The sequence below is a fragment of the Ceratotherium simum genome, chromosome 12, assembly GCF_057802395.1.
Source record: "Ceratotherium simum simum isolate JZ-2026a chromosome 12, ASM5780239v1, whole genome shotgun sequence".
Taxonomy (NCBI): domain Eukaryota; kingdom Metazoa; phylum Chordata; class Mammalia; order Perissodactyla; family Rhinocerotidae; genus Ceratotherium; species Ceratotherium simum.
Window position 1 is genome coordinate 4,662,103 of NC_141911.1, and position 18,253 is coordinate 4,680,355.

Genomic DNA, 18,253 nt, shown 5'->3' on the forward strand with positions numbered 1-18,253 from the left:
CTTTAATTAGATAGCTCTTTAATGGTGCCAACACTCACTAAAAATCCTTTTAAACTATGACTTCCCTCTTCTTGAACTCATTATTTTGAGTCATCTACTGATTTGCTAAATCACCTCCACGAGTAATTTCTTCTTTCTTCTTTCCTTCTACATTAAACTTCCTCAGTTGCATTTATGAGAATTTATTTCTGTTGCTAAATAGAAAACAGGAATAGTGGGTAGAATTGGATTGGATTTTTTGAATCCCAGTTTTAATTTCATGAGTCTATTGCAGTAGATACCAATATTTAATGTTAGTCAACTGAGGCTACACTGACTTTATTATTATTGTTGCTAAATAACCCCTTTAAAAATCATTAGGTTTATTTTTTTAATGCTTTTAGAATTGCTACTTAATGAAAACTAATCACCTTGATACACCTGAGTGTTGCTCTCTTTCCAGTATCTTGATTGTTAGCCAGTGAGGCCTTTCAAACTGAGGATTTGGTTCTTTCTTCAGTTCAAGGAATGTTTCTCTTGTTACAGGTTTTAAAATTGATTCTGTCCCACTTTTCTGGTTTCTAATTCGGAAACATAAATTATTTGTATGAAATATCTCTACTGTGTGGCCTTCACGTCATCTTTTTTCTGACTGTCCTTTTCCTGTTATTTCTGGAAAGTGTTTCAAGATCATTCTCTATATCATAGAGTGAATTTTTGACAATGTCAGCACCCCTATTTATTAGTTATAATAACATTTAAAATATTCAGTGGCGTTTTTGTTTCCTTGAAACACTTGCATGCTAATCTATTGTTTTCTGTTATTTCATATTTTGGCTTTTTTTAATCATCTATATTTTAATTTTATTGAGAGTACCAAGCAGATGCCACCCTAAATTTACTTTGATTCTTTATAATTTTTTCCTGAAAAAATGCATTTTATATATATTCTATTTCTAAATATTATTTTACATCTAATCTTTTCATACTTTTTATGCTTTTTTTCTCCTTAATTACTTAGGAATCCAATAAAGTAGAATCAATTCTGACACACTCTATTGAAGTATTTCCTAAAAACTTTCGCTTGGAGGACTGGTGATGCAAATTTACATTATATTACGCCAAATTTATGTCTTAAAGGGTTCAAGGAGGCAGCTGGAGTGCTTCATAGTAGAAATGGGGGAAGTTTTTCTCTGAATAGCTTCTTCTATTTGTTGAAAGCATTGCTTCAACAGCATTCAACTTTATCTGCCAGGTATTCTTTTTGTTTTGGGACATTGTGTTGGTGAGTTTGGTTCCATTTCTGGTGTTACTTCTAACCTAACCGTGAAGGAAAGCCTCCACCAGACTGAGGAAAGTCCCTAGCTCAGGCAAGTGTCTTGTCACCTACAGGATAGATCCCAGAGGATAGTTTTCATGATAGCCAGGCTTCTAAATCTAAACTCGAATGAGAAATATTGCAGCTGTATTTTCATTAAATTCTAACTAAAATTTAGAATTTTCTACAATTACAGGAAGGTAAGGCAGTGAACCACAATAGTATTAGTAGTTCTCATGACTTCGTCACCAATAGAAATTACAAATATTTTTACATCACATTGCAGTTGCTGCATGTATCTCCAAACATCATACATGCATATCTCTAGTTTGAAATTATGGTAGTGATTAATCCAGTTAAGTTTTATAATTTAAGGGGTTAATAAAGAAGCACATTATTTAACTGTATCACAAATTGTTTTATAACATTTTGACAACAGAACTTTCTCTTTAATCCTATGCATTTTATTAATGAATTTAAAAACATTCAGAGAAGGAGTTTATAGGCTTTATCAGATTTCCAAAGCAATCTGTGCCACGAAAAAAATGTTAAGATCCCTACTCTGTAGTGTGGCTATACACGGCTGTGGGCTTTCGAGTTTATTTTAATTAAAACCAGTTTTTGTGAAAATATAATATATATGGAAAAATATATAAATAGACATATAATATAGCATGTACTATTGTTTGTAATATAGAACAGATATTCATTTACATATATAAATATAAAAATGAAATATAAATTATAAAATGTACATTCATACAATACAATCTGGGCCAAGAAACAGAGCATTGCCCAGACATCTTCTCCCTTTGCCTTGTCCCAGTCCTAATGTCTTCTCTCCCTCTAAGGGTTAATCATTAACTTGTCTTTTATTATAGCATTTTGTTACTTTTCTTCATAGTCTTCCCTCCTAAATACGTATTCCTAAACAATATATTCTGTGTTTTGCTGTTTTTGCACTTTATATATATGTAATTATTGGTACTCATGGTCTTCCCTCTACCTTCTGTTTCCATAATCCACACTCTTACACATAGCTGGAAGGAGTTTATTTTTGCTGTCGTGCATAATATGACAATATTGTCATGTATTGCTGCAATATCATATACACATGACAGTTTCTTTTTTTAACTGCTTTTATGGATATTTCAGGGTTAGGATGAAAAAACATTTCTATAAATATTGTCATTCAAATCTACTTAACTTTACTAGACCATATCAAACTGTTTCCACAGTGGTTGCACAAATTCACACTCCTAGCAGAACTGAATAAAAGTTCCTGTTGTTCTACAACCTTTAAGCCATTTGGCATTATCAGACTTATTAAATTTTAGCCATTCTAGTGGCTTAGTAGTAATTGTGGTTTTAATTTGCTTTCTATGACTAATAATAATTAAAAAAGAAACTTTTCTTATTTTTTTGGCCATTTGGGTTTCCTCTTTTGTAAAGTATTTGCTCAAGCCTTTTTGTTTATTTTTCTTTTGAGTTGTCTCCTCTGACCCCCTTATTAACTTGTATAAGTCTTAATATATTCTTGATATAAGCTATTTCTGTCTAGCATATGTTGCAAATAACTTTCCTCATTCTGTGTTTTCTCACTCTCTTATTGGTGTCATGTGATTAACAGAAGCTTTTAATTGCAATGTAGTCAATTTGTTAATCACTTCACTGATAGGTTTTTTTCTTTGTGTGTCCTTTTTTAGGAAACTTTCCCAATCCTAAAGTCATAAATATATATCCGTATATTATCTTCTAAAAGGCATTGTTGTATTGCCTTTTCAAATTTAAGTCTATAATCTATCTGGAATTGTTTGTGTATGATGCATTCAATTTCATTTTTATCCTGAATGGATGCCCAATTGTTACAGCATCCTTCACATAATAGATCATCTTTCCTTAAGGCTCTGTAGTGCCACCTTTCTAGTAAAACAAGTGTACGTATATATGTGTCTTTCTGGGGTATCAATTCTTTTCTGGTGGTCCCCTTTGACTGTGTGCCAATATAACACTCTTATTATTGTATCTTTAAAATAATTTTGCTATCTTATAGGTCATCCTTTAACTTTGTTCCTTAAGAATGTCTTGGCTATTAGCTGTTTGTATTTCCATATATATTTTATAATCAGATTCTCAAGTTACACACGCAATTCCTGTTGGGATTTTCATTTAGCATAAATTACATCTATAGATCTACTTGGGGAGAATGAATTTTTATCTTTTGATAAAATATTTTCAACTATTACTACAGTATAGAAATTCAACTAATTTTTGGGTATTTGTTTTTGTAATAAATACCTCTGCTAACCTCTCAATAATTCTAGTAATTTATGTATAGATTCTTTTAGATTTTCTACATATTCAATCATATTGTTTCAGAAGAATGACAGTTTTTTATTCCTCTCTAATCTTTACAATTTTAATTTCTTGTACTTGTTTTCCTTCACTGAGTAGTACCTTCTGTCCTACTACAGAATAGAAATAGTGATAGCAACCTCTTTGTTTCTATCCCAGTCTCAAAGGAAAGACTTGCAGAGTTTTGCTCTGTTATCTGCAGGTATTCTGTACATATTTAGATCCTCTTCATAGGATTAAGGAAGTTCACTTCTATTCCTAGTTTGCTAAGAATTATACCAAATACTTTTTCTTTATTTATTGGTTAAAATGTTTTGTCCCTTTGCTCTGTTGGTATTACAAAATAAATTGATTGATATTTGAACATTTATCTAGCTTTGCATTCTTTGGATAAACTCAACATAGAAATAGCATCTCTTACATATATTGATGGATGATGTCTGCTATTATTTTATCTTCACGCTATTGGCCTGTAATTTTCTCGTACTGTACTTGCTTATTTTGGGTATCAGAGTCATGCTAGTCATATAAAATGAATTGGAGAGTGTTCATTTATTAATATTCTCTTGAAGAATTTGCATAAGATTGGAAGATTCTTTCCCTAAATATCTGGTAGAACTTGTCAGTAAGCCATGCAGGCCTAGAGTTCTGAAGAATATTCTAAATTAGAGATTCAATTTCTTTAGTAGTTATAAGACCCTTCAGATTTTTAATTTCTCCTTATATAAGTTTTAGTATAGTTATGTTTTTCTAGACATTTTCCTACTTCATCTAAATTTAAAATTTTTAGTTTAAAATGACTCATAATACTTATCTTTTGAATATCAATGGGATCTGTAGCATTGTCTTTTCTCTTTTTTTATATCATCCAAAGAGAAAATTTTTTTATTATTTTTTTATGCTTTTTCTTTCTTTACATTTGTTTGCTATTTTAATTTCTACTATTCCATTCCCTTGCCTTAAGTTTCTTTAATATTTAAAAAAAATTCTTCAAATGGATGTTTGGCTCATTAATTTTCAACCTTCTTTTTAAATATATCCTTTTAAGATTGTAAATCTATAAATTTTCCTCTAAGAACTCCTTTGGTTGTAGCCCATATGGTAAATGATATTTTCATTGTCATTTGGTTAAAATTATTCTCTATTTTCTATTTGCTTTCTTCTTTGACCTTTGAAATGTTTAGATATATATTTCTTTACATACATGCACATGCAGACTTTTTAGTTATTGTTAGATTAATACTTAGCATAATTACATAGGGATCAGAGAACTTACTGTGTTGAGAATATGTTAAAATTTGTTGAGACTTGCTTTATGGCTCAGCATATGCCCATATTTGGAAGTATTCTGTCTGTGAACACAAAAATATGTATTCTGCAGTTATGTGCAATGTGCAAACAAAAAAAGTATATTTTTTTATACCAAGTTTGTTAGTTGTGTGTAGATATATTAATTCATACTGATATTTTGTTAGTTTGTTCTACCAATTACTGAGCCAGGACTGTTAAAATCCCCCAAATTGTGAATTTGGCTGTTACTTATGGTTCTATCAGTGCTTATATATATTTTGAGACCATGCTACAATCTACATAAAAGTTTAGAATTGTTATGTCTTCCCAGTGAATTAACAATTTTTTTTTTTTGGTGAGGAAGATTAACCTGAGCTAACATCCATTGCCAATCCTCCTCTTTTTGCTGAGGAACATTGGCCCCGGGCTAACATCCGTGCCCATCTTCCTCTGCTTTATATTTAACACTTTCATCATTATGAAATGCTTCGGTGTATCTCTAGTTTTCTTGCCTTTTAAAGTCTATAGTTCCTGGAGACTAATATAACTGTACCTATTTCTTTGGGTCTCTTTTGCACTGGTATAACATTTTTCTGTACTTTTACTTCCATCCTTTCTGAATCCTCTTGTTTTATATCTGTCTCATTTTTAAAAAGTATATACACTTTTTTAAATTTTAGTCTCACAATCTTTATGGTTTTTACTTTTCCTGACTGTTCTATGGTCTCTTTTCTCTCCTTTCTTGTGGACTTATTGAGGATTTTAATCAATCCGTTTTTCTTTTTATTAGTTTGGAGACTATGCATTTATTTTATATTTACTTTTTAGAGCAGTTTTAGGTTCACAGCAAAACTGAGAAGAAAGTACAGAGATTTCCCATGTACTCTGACCCACACACACACAGCCTCCCTCACTATCAACTTCCTCCGCCAGAGTGGTATATTTGTTACAACTGATGAACCTACATTGACACGTGATTATCACCCTAAGTTCATAGTTTACATTAGAGTTGACTTTTGGTTTATTTACTTTTCACACCTTTCTGTATTTCTAAACTTTCATCTAGGATCATTTCCTTCCTTTCTGGGTTCCTGCTCTCTCACTAATCTCTCCAAAGTAATTTTTTCCTATTTTTTTAGTAATTCTGTGCTTTTAGAAAGATTTTTTTTTTTGGTAAAAATTTATTAGTTGTTTTTAGTGGTAGAGTTGGTCCAAATTTCCTAGACCACCATTACCAGAAACAGAAGAGGCTGTACTTTCTCTTCAGCTATTTCCATCTTCAACTGCAAACCTGCTTCCTGTTACAATGGTCTCCATCTGCCTTACCCCAGCTTTACCTCTGGACCACATCCTTTCAAATGAGGGGTGTTTGTGAAGACTGCCAAGTTCCTCTTTATTTCCTCAGGTACCACACCACACTTCTGAGAATAGTGACAATTCTGACGTTAGTGCAAGTGCATAGTTTTCATTCTGAACGTATCTATCCTATATCTAACAGAAATGCCTTAGAACTTTATTTCCTTTGACTTTTTGGATAGGAATTTTTGTGGAAGGTGGAGAGTTTTAGATATTTGAACTGTTATTATCTTACCTAGAATTCTACTTCTGATGTATCTACCTCTGTCTACATGTATGTGTGTTCACACTTGTGAACTTTTCTTGCACTTACACAAAAATTAATCTTATTATTGATTTGCTGATCTCTGTAATAAGAGAGCAGCAGCTGGTTGCATTGCTCTTCAAAATTGTACCTCCTAGTGTCTGGGGTTTCAGATTATCATAAGAGAAATGAATATTTGAGATAGCAAAAGATGAAAGTAATATTCATTACTTTAGATTAGTAGGTAAAAAAGGAAACACCATATAGACCCAGGAAATTTGTTTAAACCATTTCCCAATTTACAATGCCACATAATTACTTTTCTGTCCACATTAATTCGAATATAGAGCAAATATCATCAGGACAATCACTTATGTCTCTATCAATTCTCTTATTCACATCTCAGCTCCTCATTTGCTACTGACAGGAATGTGATTTTAAGGCTTCAGTTTCTTTTTCCCTGTTTTATTCCAAAGCTGAAGTTTAAAAACATTACACTCCTTTCCTGCCGTCCTCCTTACTTCATATTCTCTCTAATTTCCCAGCCCTTCATTTTGCAATTATTACAAACATCATCCCATCTAACGATTCTCTGTAGTATGATGCTTTACCTAAATCATATGAAATTTTTTATATAGATGTCTCCTTTATTTCCTCTATCTAAATAATATTACAATAATCACGATCAAAATACATTTTTATTTTACTGACTATGAAAGATTTTCCAGGGAATGCGTGCTCTTTGGGGAAAGGGTAAATGGAATTAGTGATGAATAAAGAAATAAGGACTAGTGTGGTATATATTTGGGAATTTCTCATCTCCTCACGAGGCTGGGGTTCTTTGTTGCAGACTTCTCCATTGTGGTCGGGGTGCTGTTCCCTCTGGCTGTGATATTTGTGGTGGTTGCTGTAGTAATCTGGCACCAAAGCCCCAGAGGAAAACAGAAGAAACTCCAGAGGTAGGCTTTTATCTTGCTTTGGGGATTTTTTTGGCTTCTAAATTACTTTAAATTTAAGAATTTGACCAAATTCTCCAATTTAATTTGGTTTCCTTCAAATACATAGAAATAAGTATAGATACATTTTTCTTGGACCAGAGGCTGCGTATCCTTTTACTGGGAAAGCCTTCACAGCAAGATATGCCTTTTTCTTCTGTTAATCACTGTATTTATAATTAATAACAAGAGTAATAGTAACTCTCTATTAAATATTTTTACACTCATTATAAAAATACAATACCTAACATTTATTGATCACTATCTTTATGACAAGCACTGTGCTAAGTCCTTTTACATGCATTATTTCATTTAATATTTACAAGAACTTCATGAGGTAGTAACTATTATTTTCATTTTATAGATTAAAAGGTGCTATATATTAATCTTTACAACAATCCCACCAGGTCAGGCACTTCACATTTTTATAGATGTGGAAACAGAAGCTCAGAGAGGTTGACAAACATGGTCCAAGTCCTACAAAGTGAGTGATGGAGTCTTGATTTGCACCTACATCAGTCAGTCTTTCAGACCTGGTCTTGAAACTACGGTATCTTTCTAGCATTTTTTAAAGACTGACTTATGCACTCCTAATGCGCTTTTAATAAATACTGAATGAATCATTGGTTAAAAGACATAATTTAGATAAAAGTTGGATTCAACACCATCGTGATTAGGAATCAGGGCTCCTGTGGAGAATCAAGAAGAAAATAAGGGGTCGTGAGGATGGATTACAGGACAAGGAAACCTGAAAATGGTCCTAGGAGCAGAGGAAAACCCAGTCGATAACCAAGGATGGCACAGTGGGCGAAGGAAATTGGCAGCTTCCCTTGAGTTTCCCCCTCATGGTGAAGGAAGTGCTGAGTCAATCTGTATGATCTGCTTTCACATACAGGCCACTGTCTACCTCTGGCACCAGGCCACGCAAACAGAAGAGGAAACCACAGATGGAAAAGGCTGTTCAACACCAAGAGGTGAACCTGAGTTTATACTGTGTTTGCCAAATCAGTTTGTGATTCTCTCGATCTCTTGTCCTGACCACCTATCTATCATTTCTACTCAGCAGGGTTTTACAAATCCACTTCACTAGTTTGTATGTAGGGAGGATTGTGAGCTCTGTCACTACACATTCAGAAATTTCTCCTTTGCCTTTTGTTAAATGCAAAAGAATTTCCTTAAAATGCAGAAGCTACTTTGCTGTGATTCACAAAATACAAAGAGAATAAAAAGAACAGGAGGACAGATGCCAGATGTCTCTTTCTTTCTCTCTGAACTCTAGGCTGATTCTTTTCCCTTTTGCAAATGTCCAGTAAAGACAATAATATGTCTATTTGTATGACAATATATTTAATATGTTTCACCCTTAATGCCCTGGTTGTGTCCTGCAAGTTTAGAAATTTTAGCGGAAGTTGGTTAATGATAATGACATTTGTAATAATGTTTTTGATGGAAACTTACCCATCTCCGATAGCTCTGGACACAGCAGAATGCAGCCTCTGGGCCACTGGGATTTCCTATCCAGTCTCTTGGTGTCATCTTAGTTCTGATCTCTCATGTCTTGACAGGACTGCTTATTTGGAAGCTGAACTTAGGAAACCGATCATTTTATTTTAAAATATGATTTTTTTCTTTTTAGATGAGTCAGATGAAGCTTCATGCACCCGATCTGCCAGTCGAGGGCAATGAGCCTCCAGCTTCTTTTGTGAGTTAGCAACTTCTCTTAAATACCACTTCCAATCTAACCTCAAAGAAAGACGTAACCCACAATGCCCAATTATTGCTTTAGGAGAATGTTGAAGTCCATGAACAGTAATATAAAATATAGATTCTTCTGCAAAACTTTTTGAAAATATAAAATGTGAGAACGTGTGCCTCTCCGTTATACTCCTAAGTTTAACCCCTCCGCCTGAATTACTGGGTCTGAAAAGCTGAAACTTTGGTTGGTACAAGGAGTCCCAATCTGCTTTATAGAGTGCCATCTTTATCATATGTTTATTGGTGTTCGACATATTTCTGAATTGTATGTGTTCAGTAAATGAAAGCAATTGAACTTAACAGGTTTAGACTGTTCTCATGGGTAGAGTTATAAGTTCTCCATTTCTGAAAATGATTTAAGCCTTTCCATTAAGCACACCTGTTTTCAAGGCCCCATCTTTGAATTAAAATTTTTTACCTTCTCACTAGCTAATTACAAAACCGGATTTTCCGCCACCACCAATTCCTACTTTTGTATCATCTTCCTCTTTCCTTGTAAGTATCAGATGGTCACTGGTGATTTTTTAAATGTTTTTTATGCCCGATGTGAATGGTGTCTCTAAATCTGTGGGTTCTTTATCAGAATGTGTGCTCCCTAGGCTAACCTGAGATGTCATAGCATATAGGTATATCCGAGAAAGCAAAGCCTACTTGCTATCTATAAATTAGTATGGGCATTAATTTTTTATTATTAAAAAATAGTTCTACTGTTATATAATTCTTAAGAAATGATAAATAGTTCTGCGGTAGGAGGTAAACTGTCATCTTCAAAGAATAGTTTCTAGATGCTTATTTTGAAGGATATAAAATTTTATTATAAATTATGTTTTATTTTATATATTATAGATAGAATAAGGTCTATATTAGTCATAGTTTTCTGTAGGATGTGGGATATGAAAAACAGACCACATATAGGCAAACCTGTAATAAAAGTCAGGCACTTATGAAGTCAAAGGTAGAATTTACTCACTGAAGTAGTTACTGAGCATATTTCCTCATATTGGAACTCTATTGTGAGTAAATAAGAAAGAACTAAAATTTAAGGTCATTTTTTTCAAGAACTTTTACATTTCTAGTGGGAGAACTAGTCATATACATATGGAGCACTTAATTCCTCATATATTTTTTGTGCCAAAGCAGGTGATAACTAATGAAAAGAATATGGTGAGGGGAAAATAAATGGGGTTGGAGTGGTTAAAGTAGGAGGAAGGTTCATTGAGTAAGTAGCTGGAATTTGAACTGAACTCTGAGAGTTGGGTAGAATTTAAATGAGTGACAAGGAGGTAAGGAATTATTTAAATAAGGAAATAAGTGTGGCTTAGATGGGAAATGCATAGCATTTCTAATGACCTACCATTATTTTTGTCCCTAATATAGCATAAAGACACAAAAGTATTTCCCTCTACTCTTTTCAAGGATAAGCCAATGTCTACACCTATGGTAAGAAATCTATAGCCAAACCGTTATAATCTTGTAGAGCTCCTAGTATCAAGAAAAGAAGTTCCAGCCATGCCTTCCTAGAAAATGTTCCCTAAGAACAGTATGATTGCAGGATGAGTGCTAACATATGTCTTCCTTCTGAGTTTGGCCAATAACCAAGAGGAAGAAGGAAGAGTCTTAGCTAGAAAGTGATGATGACCCCAATATTCTTTATTTTCTCAGAAATATTCCCCAGGGATAGTGAGATGGAGGAAATTTCCCATAGAATAATCACCCAGTATCTCATAACTCTTCTCCTGATCCCCCACCCTCTCTATATCAAGCTAATTAGCCAGTTGGATAATTGAATCCCAGAATGGTGTTTTTCTCACCTTCTTTCCCTACCCTCTCATGTTTCCACTCCTTCACTGTGATATATCAAATAATCTATAAAATAGAAAATGTGACTACAGAGAATTTATTTTAATTTCTTAATAGTTCAAAGTTACAGAATATCTAAATATTTAGGAAATATTGATCATTTAAGAGTTTTGTCTCTTTTAGGGCTCCAACCCAAAAGTCTGAAGCAACAGCTAAGCAAGGATTAGTGGGTAAATGATCAATGTGGAAGATTGGACAATCTGGATAGAAGAAAAATATACTTACTTTCTCACTATTATTCGTTCTTCATACCCAAGGAAGTTAACATTTCTTGATTCATGTTATGCTTTGAAAGGTTAAACAAAATTTTTCAAGAGAGACATACTCGAGAATCTTTGTATGAATTTAAAATTTCTATTCTTTATGCTCATGGGAAGGAAGAGGACTCTAAAGAAACAGCTATGATGCTGAAATCTCTAATTAGGTGACTTTCCTAGTCACTCCTCCCCCCTTTTCTTTACTGTGATGTTAACTAATATTTTGAACACATTGATATTATCATTTGGTAGAAATTAATTCACCTTCTAATTGAAACAAAAAACAAGAAATCACGGGAAACTGGAAGGGATAGAAATTGTACATTCATCATAAGATTACCAGCAACATCTTGATTGTTTTAACCATTAACTTGTCAAATTAGAACCCTCCATTAAGAAGAAAATTATACAAACATTCTCTGATTTATATAATATCTCTTTCCTACATTATCTTCTGTTATCCTTATTGGCTGTGTCATTTGAGGTTTACTACAATTGAATAAAACTTTATTAATTAACTTTTTCATAGAATTTTGTATAATTCAGTTACTGGCAAGGTTAAAGTAAACTTCACTTTCTAATTAGAGAAGATTTGAGTTAAATAAGTAAACAGCATAAACCAGAGGTTGTAAACTGGTGGCCTGAAGGACATGTTTGCAGATTTATTTTATTTGGCCTGAATGATTTTGGCTGCAAAGCATTTTAAAATGTTTTGAATTTATTGCCAATATTTAAAAATTGGGAGATCTTCCATAAACATCCAGATTTCCAGCTTTTTAAAAGTAATCGGTTTGTCAACACTGGAGTCACATTGCCCTTAGCAACCATCAGCTCAGTTGACTGGTGGTGGAGCAAACATTGTTGGTTGTCTACCAAATAACCTCATCCTTCCTTGCTTTCAGAACCCCAACTTTGTTCTGTTGTCCACATTTTAGAAAAAGTGATCCTAACTCCATCTCATGGGTAAATCTCTGTCACTCAAAGTCAATCATCATAATCTCATTTCCCTTCCCAGTGGTTGATTTGGTAGTGAAGGGACAACCCTCCCCTTTTTTATTTTGCCAATGAGACAAGAGAAGAAATATGTTGGGGAATTTCTAGGAAAGATATCCTTGTCTCTTCTTCTGGATGTTGGCATCTGGGTATTCTATCTGGTATTGTTGCAACCATGTTGTGATTATGAGGGCAAGGCTGATATTCTGAGTAAGATAGAGCAGAAAGATGAAAAGAATAATACCTGGTCTTTTAATGATGTCATTGAACTGGTAGATTAATAACTGCTGGAGTCACCCCACACTTTGGAACTTCCTGTGGATGATCAATAAAACTTCCTTATTGTTTAAGCTGCTTCGAGTTGGATTTTTCTCTTACTTGCAACGGAAATCATTCTAACTAATAACATAGCTGCTTCCATTATTAGGGCTGTGCTTTCCACTCCCTCCTTACTGCTATATATATTATTTTATACTTGGTCTGCTTTACCCATTTCCAACACAGACCTCACCCCTGTAAGCCTTCATTTCCATGAGGGACTTTGCCCATGAGAAGTTGATTTGCCCTTGCAGTGAGAGTTTCTAGATGAGCTCATTCTGGCCTCAAAAGTGAAGCTCACTGCCCAGCAAACCCAGAGTCCACCTATCCTATCAGCCTCATTATAGCAGCCTTTCTTTCCATGTGGGAGTTTACCGTAGAACACACTAAAAAGTACAGCTTTTCTGCAGTGTGAGGTTTCAGAAGACCCTACCCTAACCCAGAAATAAATCCTTATTTCCCATAAAGCCATAATCTTACTTGTGACTGATGTATGACTCTTTGCTTGTTTTTGGTTTGTTTTGTTTTAATTCCTGTCCCAGTCTCATTTTTTAATATATTGGTAAAATGGAAATCATGAATCTATGAATTTTGAACTAGCCACCTATATGGCAGGAGCTGGAAATAAAACATATGCTCTCAAGAACTGGCATCTGTACATTCCTGTAGATTCTGGAGTGATGGTACTAGGTTCCTGATGCAGAGGCATTGTAGGTCCCTTGTGGAGATAGACAATTGGAGGAGAATGACAGGAAAACCAGTCTTTTAACCTAAGACTTTGAACCCAAGCTCTACAAAGTTTCCTGTGGAGCTGAACTGTAAAGCAATTTAGACAGTTTAAAGCAAAGACTTTGATTCCTAGTTCCAAACTAGATCTGCTACTTACTGAGCGTAAGGGAATTCCACTGATATGACATTTAACCACCTCAGATATACCACCAAGCCTGCTTTTATAATGAGTTATTTTTATCTTCTCTACTTTTTTTTTTAAAAAAAGAACAGATTAAATTATGCTCTACAACTAGTATACCACAGAGTTTCTGTAGATACTCCTAGTGCCTCACCAAGTTACCGCTGCTTATGAGTTTTGGGAATGCTTTTTTTTTTTGTTTTGAGGAAGATTGGCCCTGAGCTAACATCTGTTGCCTGTCTTCCTCTTTTTCCTTTTTCTCCCCAAAGCCCCAGCACCTAGTTGTATATCCTAGTTGTAGGTCCTTCTGGTTCTTCTACGTGGGTGCTGCCTCAGCATAGCTTGATCAGCAGTGAGTAGGTCTGCACCCAAGATACGTACCAGCAAACCCTGGCCGCTGAAGCAGAACGTGTGAACTTAACCGCTATGCCACCGGGCTGGCCCCTGGGAATGCTTTTAACTTTGTATGAAATAATGAAGCATGCGTGAAAAAGAAAGCAAGTTTTAGTTGCAATCAGAAATTGTGGAAAGGGCGGAGCTTTGTTATTATTTAAGTTGGAAATAATGACACCTATGTGGTAAGGAATTGAGGGTGGCCTCGGGCCAACAGCCAGTGAGGAAGTGAGCCCTTCAGTCCAACAACCCTCAAGGAACCAGTTCTGCCAACAGCCACTGTGAGCTTGGAAGCAGCTCCTGTCCCAGTTGGATCTTGACTGCCACCTTGTGAGAGAAACTGAAGTGGAAGACTCAGCTAACTTTTGCCCAGATTCCACAAACACAGAAACTGTGAGATAATAAATACGTGTTCTTTCAAACTGCTATGGTTTGGGGAAATTTGTTATGCAGCAATAGATAACGATTACAAGGGGCGGGGTAGAGATCAAATGTTTCAAATATTCCAGACAGGTTTAGATAGAATTAACCACTGTATTAAAAGGACTTCCATCACCCCAATACTTTTTTCTCTTTCTCTCTCTATATTCTCTTTCATTTATTCTTCTCTCTTTTTCAGGAGTACTGATTATCTGCTTGAGAGCTCTGATATCCAGTTTTCTCGTATATCATGTTCTCCATCAATTTGTTTACCTATTTCCTTGGTATTTTTGAAGAATTCCTTAAGTTTACCTTCAAAATTTTTGATTTTCTGTTCTATACTGTCAATCCTCCTTTTTACTAATTTTAAGGCATTTTATAATTGTTTCTCATATTTGCTTAATAAAATTCTCTTCTATCTCACTTTAGTTTGACAAAAACCTGCCAATTAACTTTTTGCCTTTTTTTTCAGAATTTTACTTTTAAAATTAAATTGACAAAGCAAATTCTGTCTAAAAATTATTAGTGTTTCTCAAAGTCACCATTTTTCAAAAGTACGTCCTTCCTCAGCCACTTGAGAACTATGTTCCCGATCTTTCATGAATACCATAATTTCATTGGAGTTTTATTGCTATTTTCCAGTTGGCTCACCTTTGTGTTTTAAAAGTCCTATCTTGACCTGCAGTATTCTCACATTTTATATCTTTGATGATACAATCCATCTCTTTAGCTACAGAACCTTGGTACACTAGCACTCTGAGTGTAATATGGAAATAGGTGGGGCCGTAAGTAAATCTTCCATATTCTTCTCTGCCCAGATTCTTTTTTCTACTTAGCTAAAGGTGTCTACCAAGGCCAGACCAGGAGTGGCACAGCCTTGTTGGTGATACTGAGATCTACCTCATCAGAAAAGATCCTGACTCATTAGGGAAAAGCCTCTCCCAACAAAATCTGCAACCATCTTGGTACATCTGTTCTTGAATTTGTCTAGTCTTTTCTGCTGCTTCCAGAAAAAGACCTTCCCTTGCCAATGACAACTTTAGAATTGCTTAGAAACTAGCCCTGGATGATCTGCTATGCAGCCCAACACTAAAACACTACTACTACTATTATTATTACACTGAGTAAGTAATATTATTATGGAAACTAAATACATAAGCAGAAGAAAATTGTGGTATGTAGTTTATTGTGAAGGCATCTCCTTGTTAAAATTTAATTCTTTTCTCTCTCATGCCTAGCGTTGAAGTCCATACTCTTTTTTTTTTTCTGAGGAAGACTGGCCCTGGGCTAACCTCTGTGCCCATCTTCCTCTACTTTATATGGGACGCTGCCACAGCATGGGTTGACAAGCAGTGCATTGGTGTGCGCCTGGGATCCAAACCCAGGAACCCCAGGCGGCGGAAGCAGAGTGCGCGCACTTAACCACTGCACCACGGTGCTGGCCCTCTCTTTCATTTTTTTTTTTTAATAAATCTTTTTTAAATGTATTGTGGTGAGAATATTTGACTTGAGATCTACCCTCTTAACGGATTTTTAAGTGTAAGGTACAGTATTGTTACCTGTAGGCACAGTGTTGTGCAGCAGATCTCTAGATCTTATACATCTTAATCATCTAATTCAATTTCATTATAATTGAAATTTTATACCCGTTGATTAGCAACTCTCTGTTTCCTCCTTCCAGCCCCTGAAAACCACAATTCCACACTTTGCTTCCATGAGTTTGACTATTTTAGATACTTCATATAAGTGGAATCATGCAATATTTGTCCTTCTGTGATTGGCTTATTTCACTTAGCATAATGTCCTCCGGGTTCACCCATGTTACTGCATATGACAGGATTTCCTTTTTTCTGTAAGGCTGAATAATATTCCACTGTATGTATATACCACATTTTTTAAATGTTCATCCATCAATGGACATTTACATTGTTTCCATATTTTGGGTATTGAGAATAGTGCTGCAATGATCATGGGATTGCACATAACTCTTTAAGATCCTGATTTCAATGCTTTTGGATAAATATCCAGAAATGGAATTGTTGGATCATATGGTAGTTCTATTTTTAATTGTTTTAAGGAATCTCCATACTGTTTTTTATAGTGGCTGTAGCAATTTACATTCCCACCAATGGCGTACAAGGGTCTCCTTTTCTCCACACCCTCGCCAACTCTTCTTATCTCTGGTCTTTTTGATAATAGCCATCCTAACATGTGTGAGATGATATTTCACTGTGGTTTTAATTTGCATTTTCTTGATGATTAGTGAAATTAAGCATCTTTTCATATACCTGTTAGCCATTTGTATGTCTTCTTTGAAAAAATGTCTATTCAGGTCCTTTGGCCATTTTTAATCCGGTTATTTGTTTTTTTGAAAATGTATATAACAAAACTTTACCATTTTAACCAATTTCAAGTTTACAATTCAATGGCATTAAGTACGTTTACAATGTTGTGCAACCATCACTACTATCCATTTTCAGAACTCATTCATCATCTCAAACAGAAACTCAGTACCCATTAAATAACTTCCTGTTACTCCTAACCCCAGCCCCTGATAACCTCTTTTCTACCTTCTGTCCATATAAATTTGCCTATTCTAGATATTTAATATAAGTGGAATTTTACAGTATTTTTTTCTTTTACTTAACTGGCTTATTTCACTTAGCCTAATGTTTTCAAGATTCATCTATGTTGTAGAATCTATCAGGATTTCATTCCTTTTGAAGGCTGAATAGTCTAATATCATTTTAATATATTTGCTGCTTTAAACAACCGGAGACAATTTTTGGATCTCCACATCCTCATTAACATTGTTTTTATTCTTCATTTTCTAGCAAAATAATGCTTTTTACACTTTAATTTGTACCTTGATGGTGAACATATTTTTAAGTTGATGATTTTACTCACTTTATTCCTAGTATTTTGGAACCTTGTTTTAAGTCAGGGTTATTGCTATCCTCTTCTTAGCGAGAAGCGCGTCTAAGGTTGCTTTCTTAGACTCATCAAGCATCTGCATCAGTTCAGTGTTGAAATCCTTGGTGTGCCACTCTGATGGGAATATTAATTTAAGGAAGTTCAGAAATTTGTCTAAGTGAAAAACAAGGTGATGACAATACGACTATAGATAATGATCTCTTCCTGACATCCCCATAACTGCTGAGAAAGATGGTCTCAGCCTCTGAGCTGCAAAAATCACTGCATTTCTCATAGAGAAGGCCTGAGATTCACGGGCCAAGTGTTATGACTCAGCGTGTAGCATTTTTCCCTTGTAAGTCTATGTGTATTTCTAAATTCTTTAACTGCTGTGAAACAGCTCACTGAGATTTGTGTGTCTTTTGGGACATGGTGTAACTATAATTGGAATGGCATCTACAGGGGTCAATTGCGAGCGAGACTTGTTTAGTTCTACTTGCCACTGTCAGGGCCAAGCAGATCCAGTGGAGAGTTGAAGTGTCAGATGGGGAACCAGGAAAAGCCAAGAGAAAATTTTATGGACATGTACAGAAGAGATTAAGAAAAAAAAAAAAAAAATATATATATATATATATATATATATTATAATGTTATGTGGGAGAGGTAGACAACACACAAGGATAAGAGTAGAGACAGTCCTGCTGGCTCTACCACTAACTAGCTTTGTAGACTTAGTAAATAATCTAAACTGGTTGGGCGTCTTTAAATTCCCTCATCTATGAAATGAAATTAACAGTTCATGACTTGCCAATTTCCCAAGAGGGTTTTCTAAGAAATGTGTAAAGTCAGTATGAAAGTGTAAAAAGAAACAGAAAAGAAGGGAGATGTTCATGGCCT

At 34.7% G+C, this 18,253-nt stretch overlaps 1 protein-coding gene across 1 annotated transcript in view; it reads left to right on the forward strand.

The window, feature by feature from the left end:
• Positions 1–11,856, forward strand: part of ADAM28 (ADAM metallopeptidase domain 28) — a 67,729-nt gene extending 55,873 nt beyond the window's left edge. Inside the window, exons 21-26 of the mRNA XM_087437251.1 lie at positions 7,393–7,501; positions 8,433–8,511; positions 9,174–9,239; positions 9,722–9,787; positions 10,670–10,732; positions 11,276–11,856. Coding sequence (XP_087293377.1) covers positions 7,393–7,501; positions 8,433–8,511; positions 9,174–9,239; positions 9,722–9,787; positions 10,670–10,732; positions 11,276–11,296 — 404 coding nt within the window. The 3' untranslated portion in view covers positions 11,297–11,856. The remainder of the gene's footprint in view (positions 1–7,392; positions 7,502–8,432; positions 8,512–9,173; positions 9,240–9,721; positions 9,788–10,669; positions 10,733–11,275) is intronic.
• Positions 11,857–18,253: the final 6,397 nt, after the last annotated feature.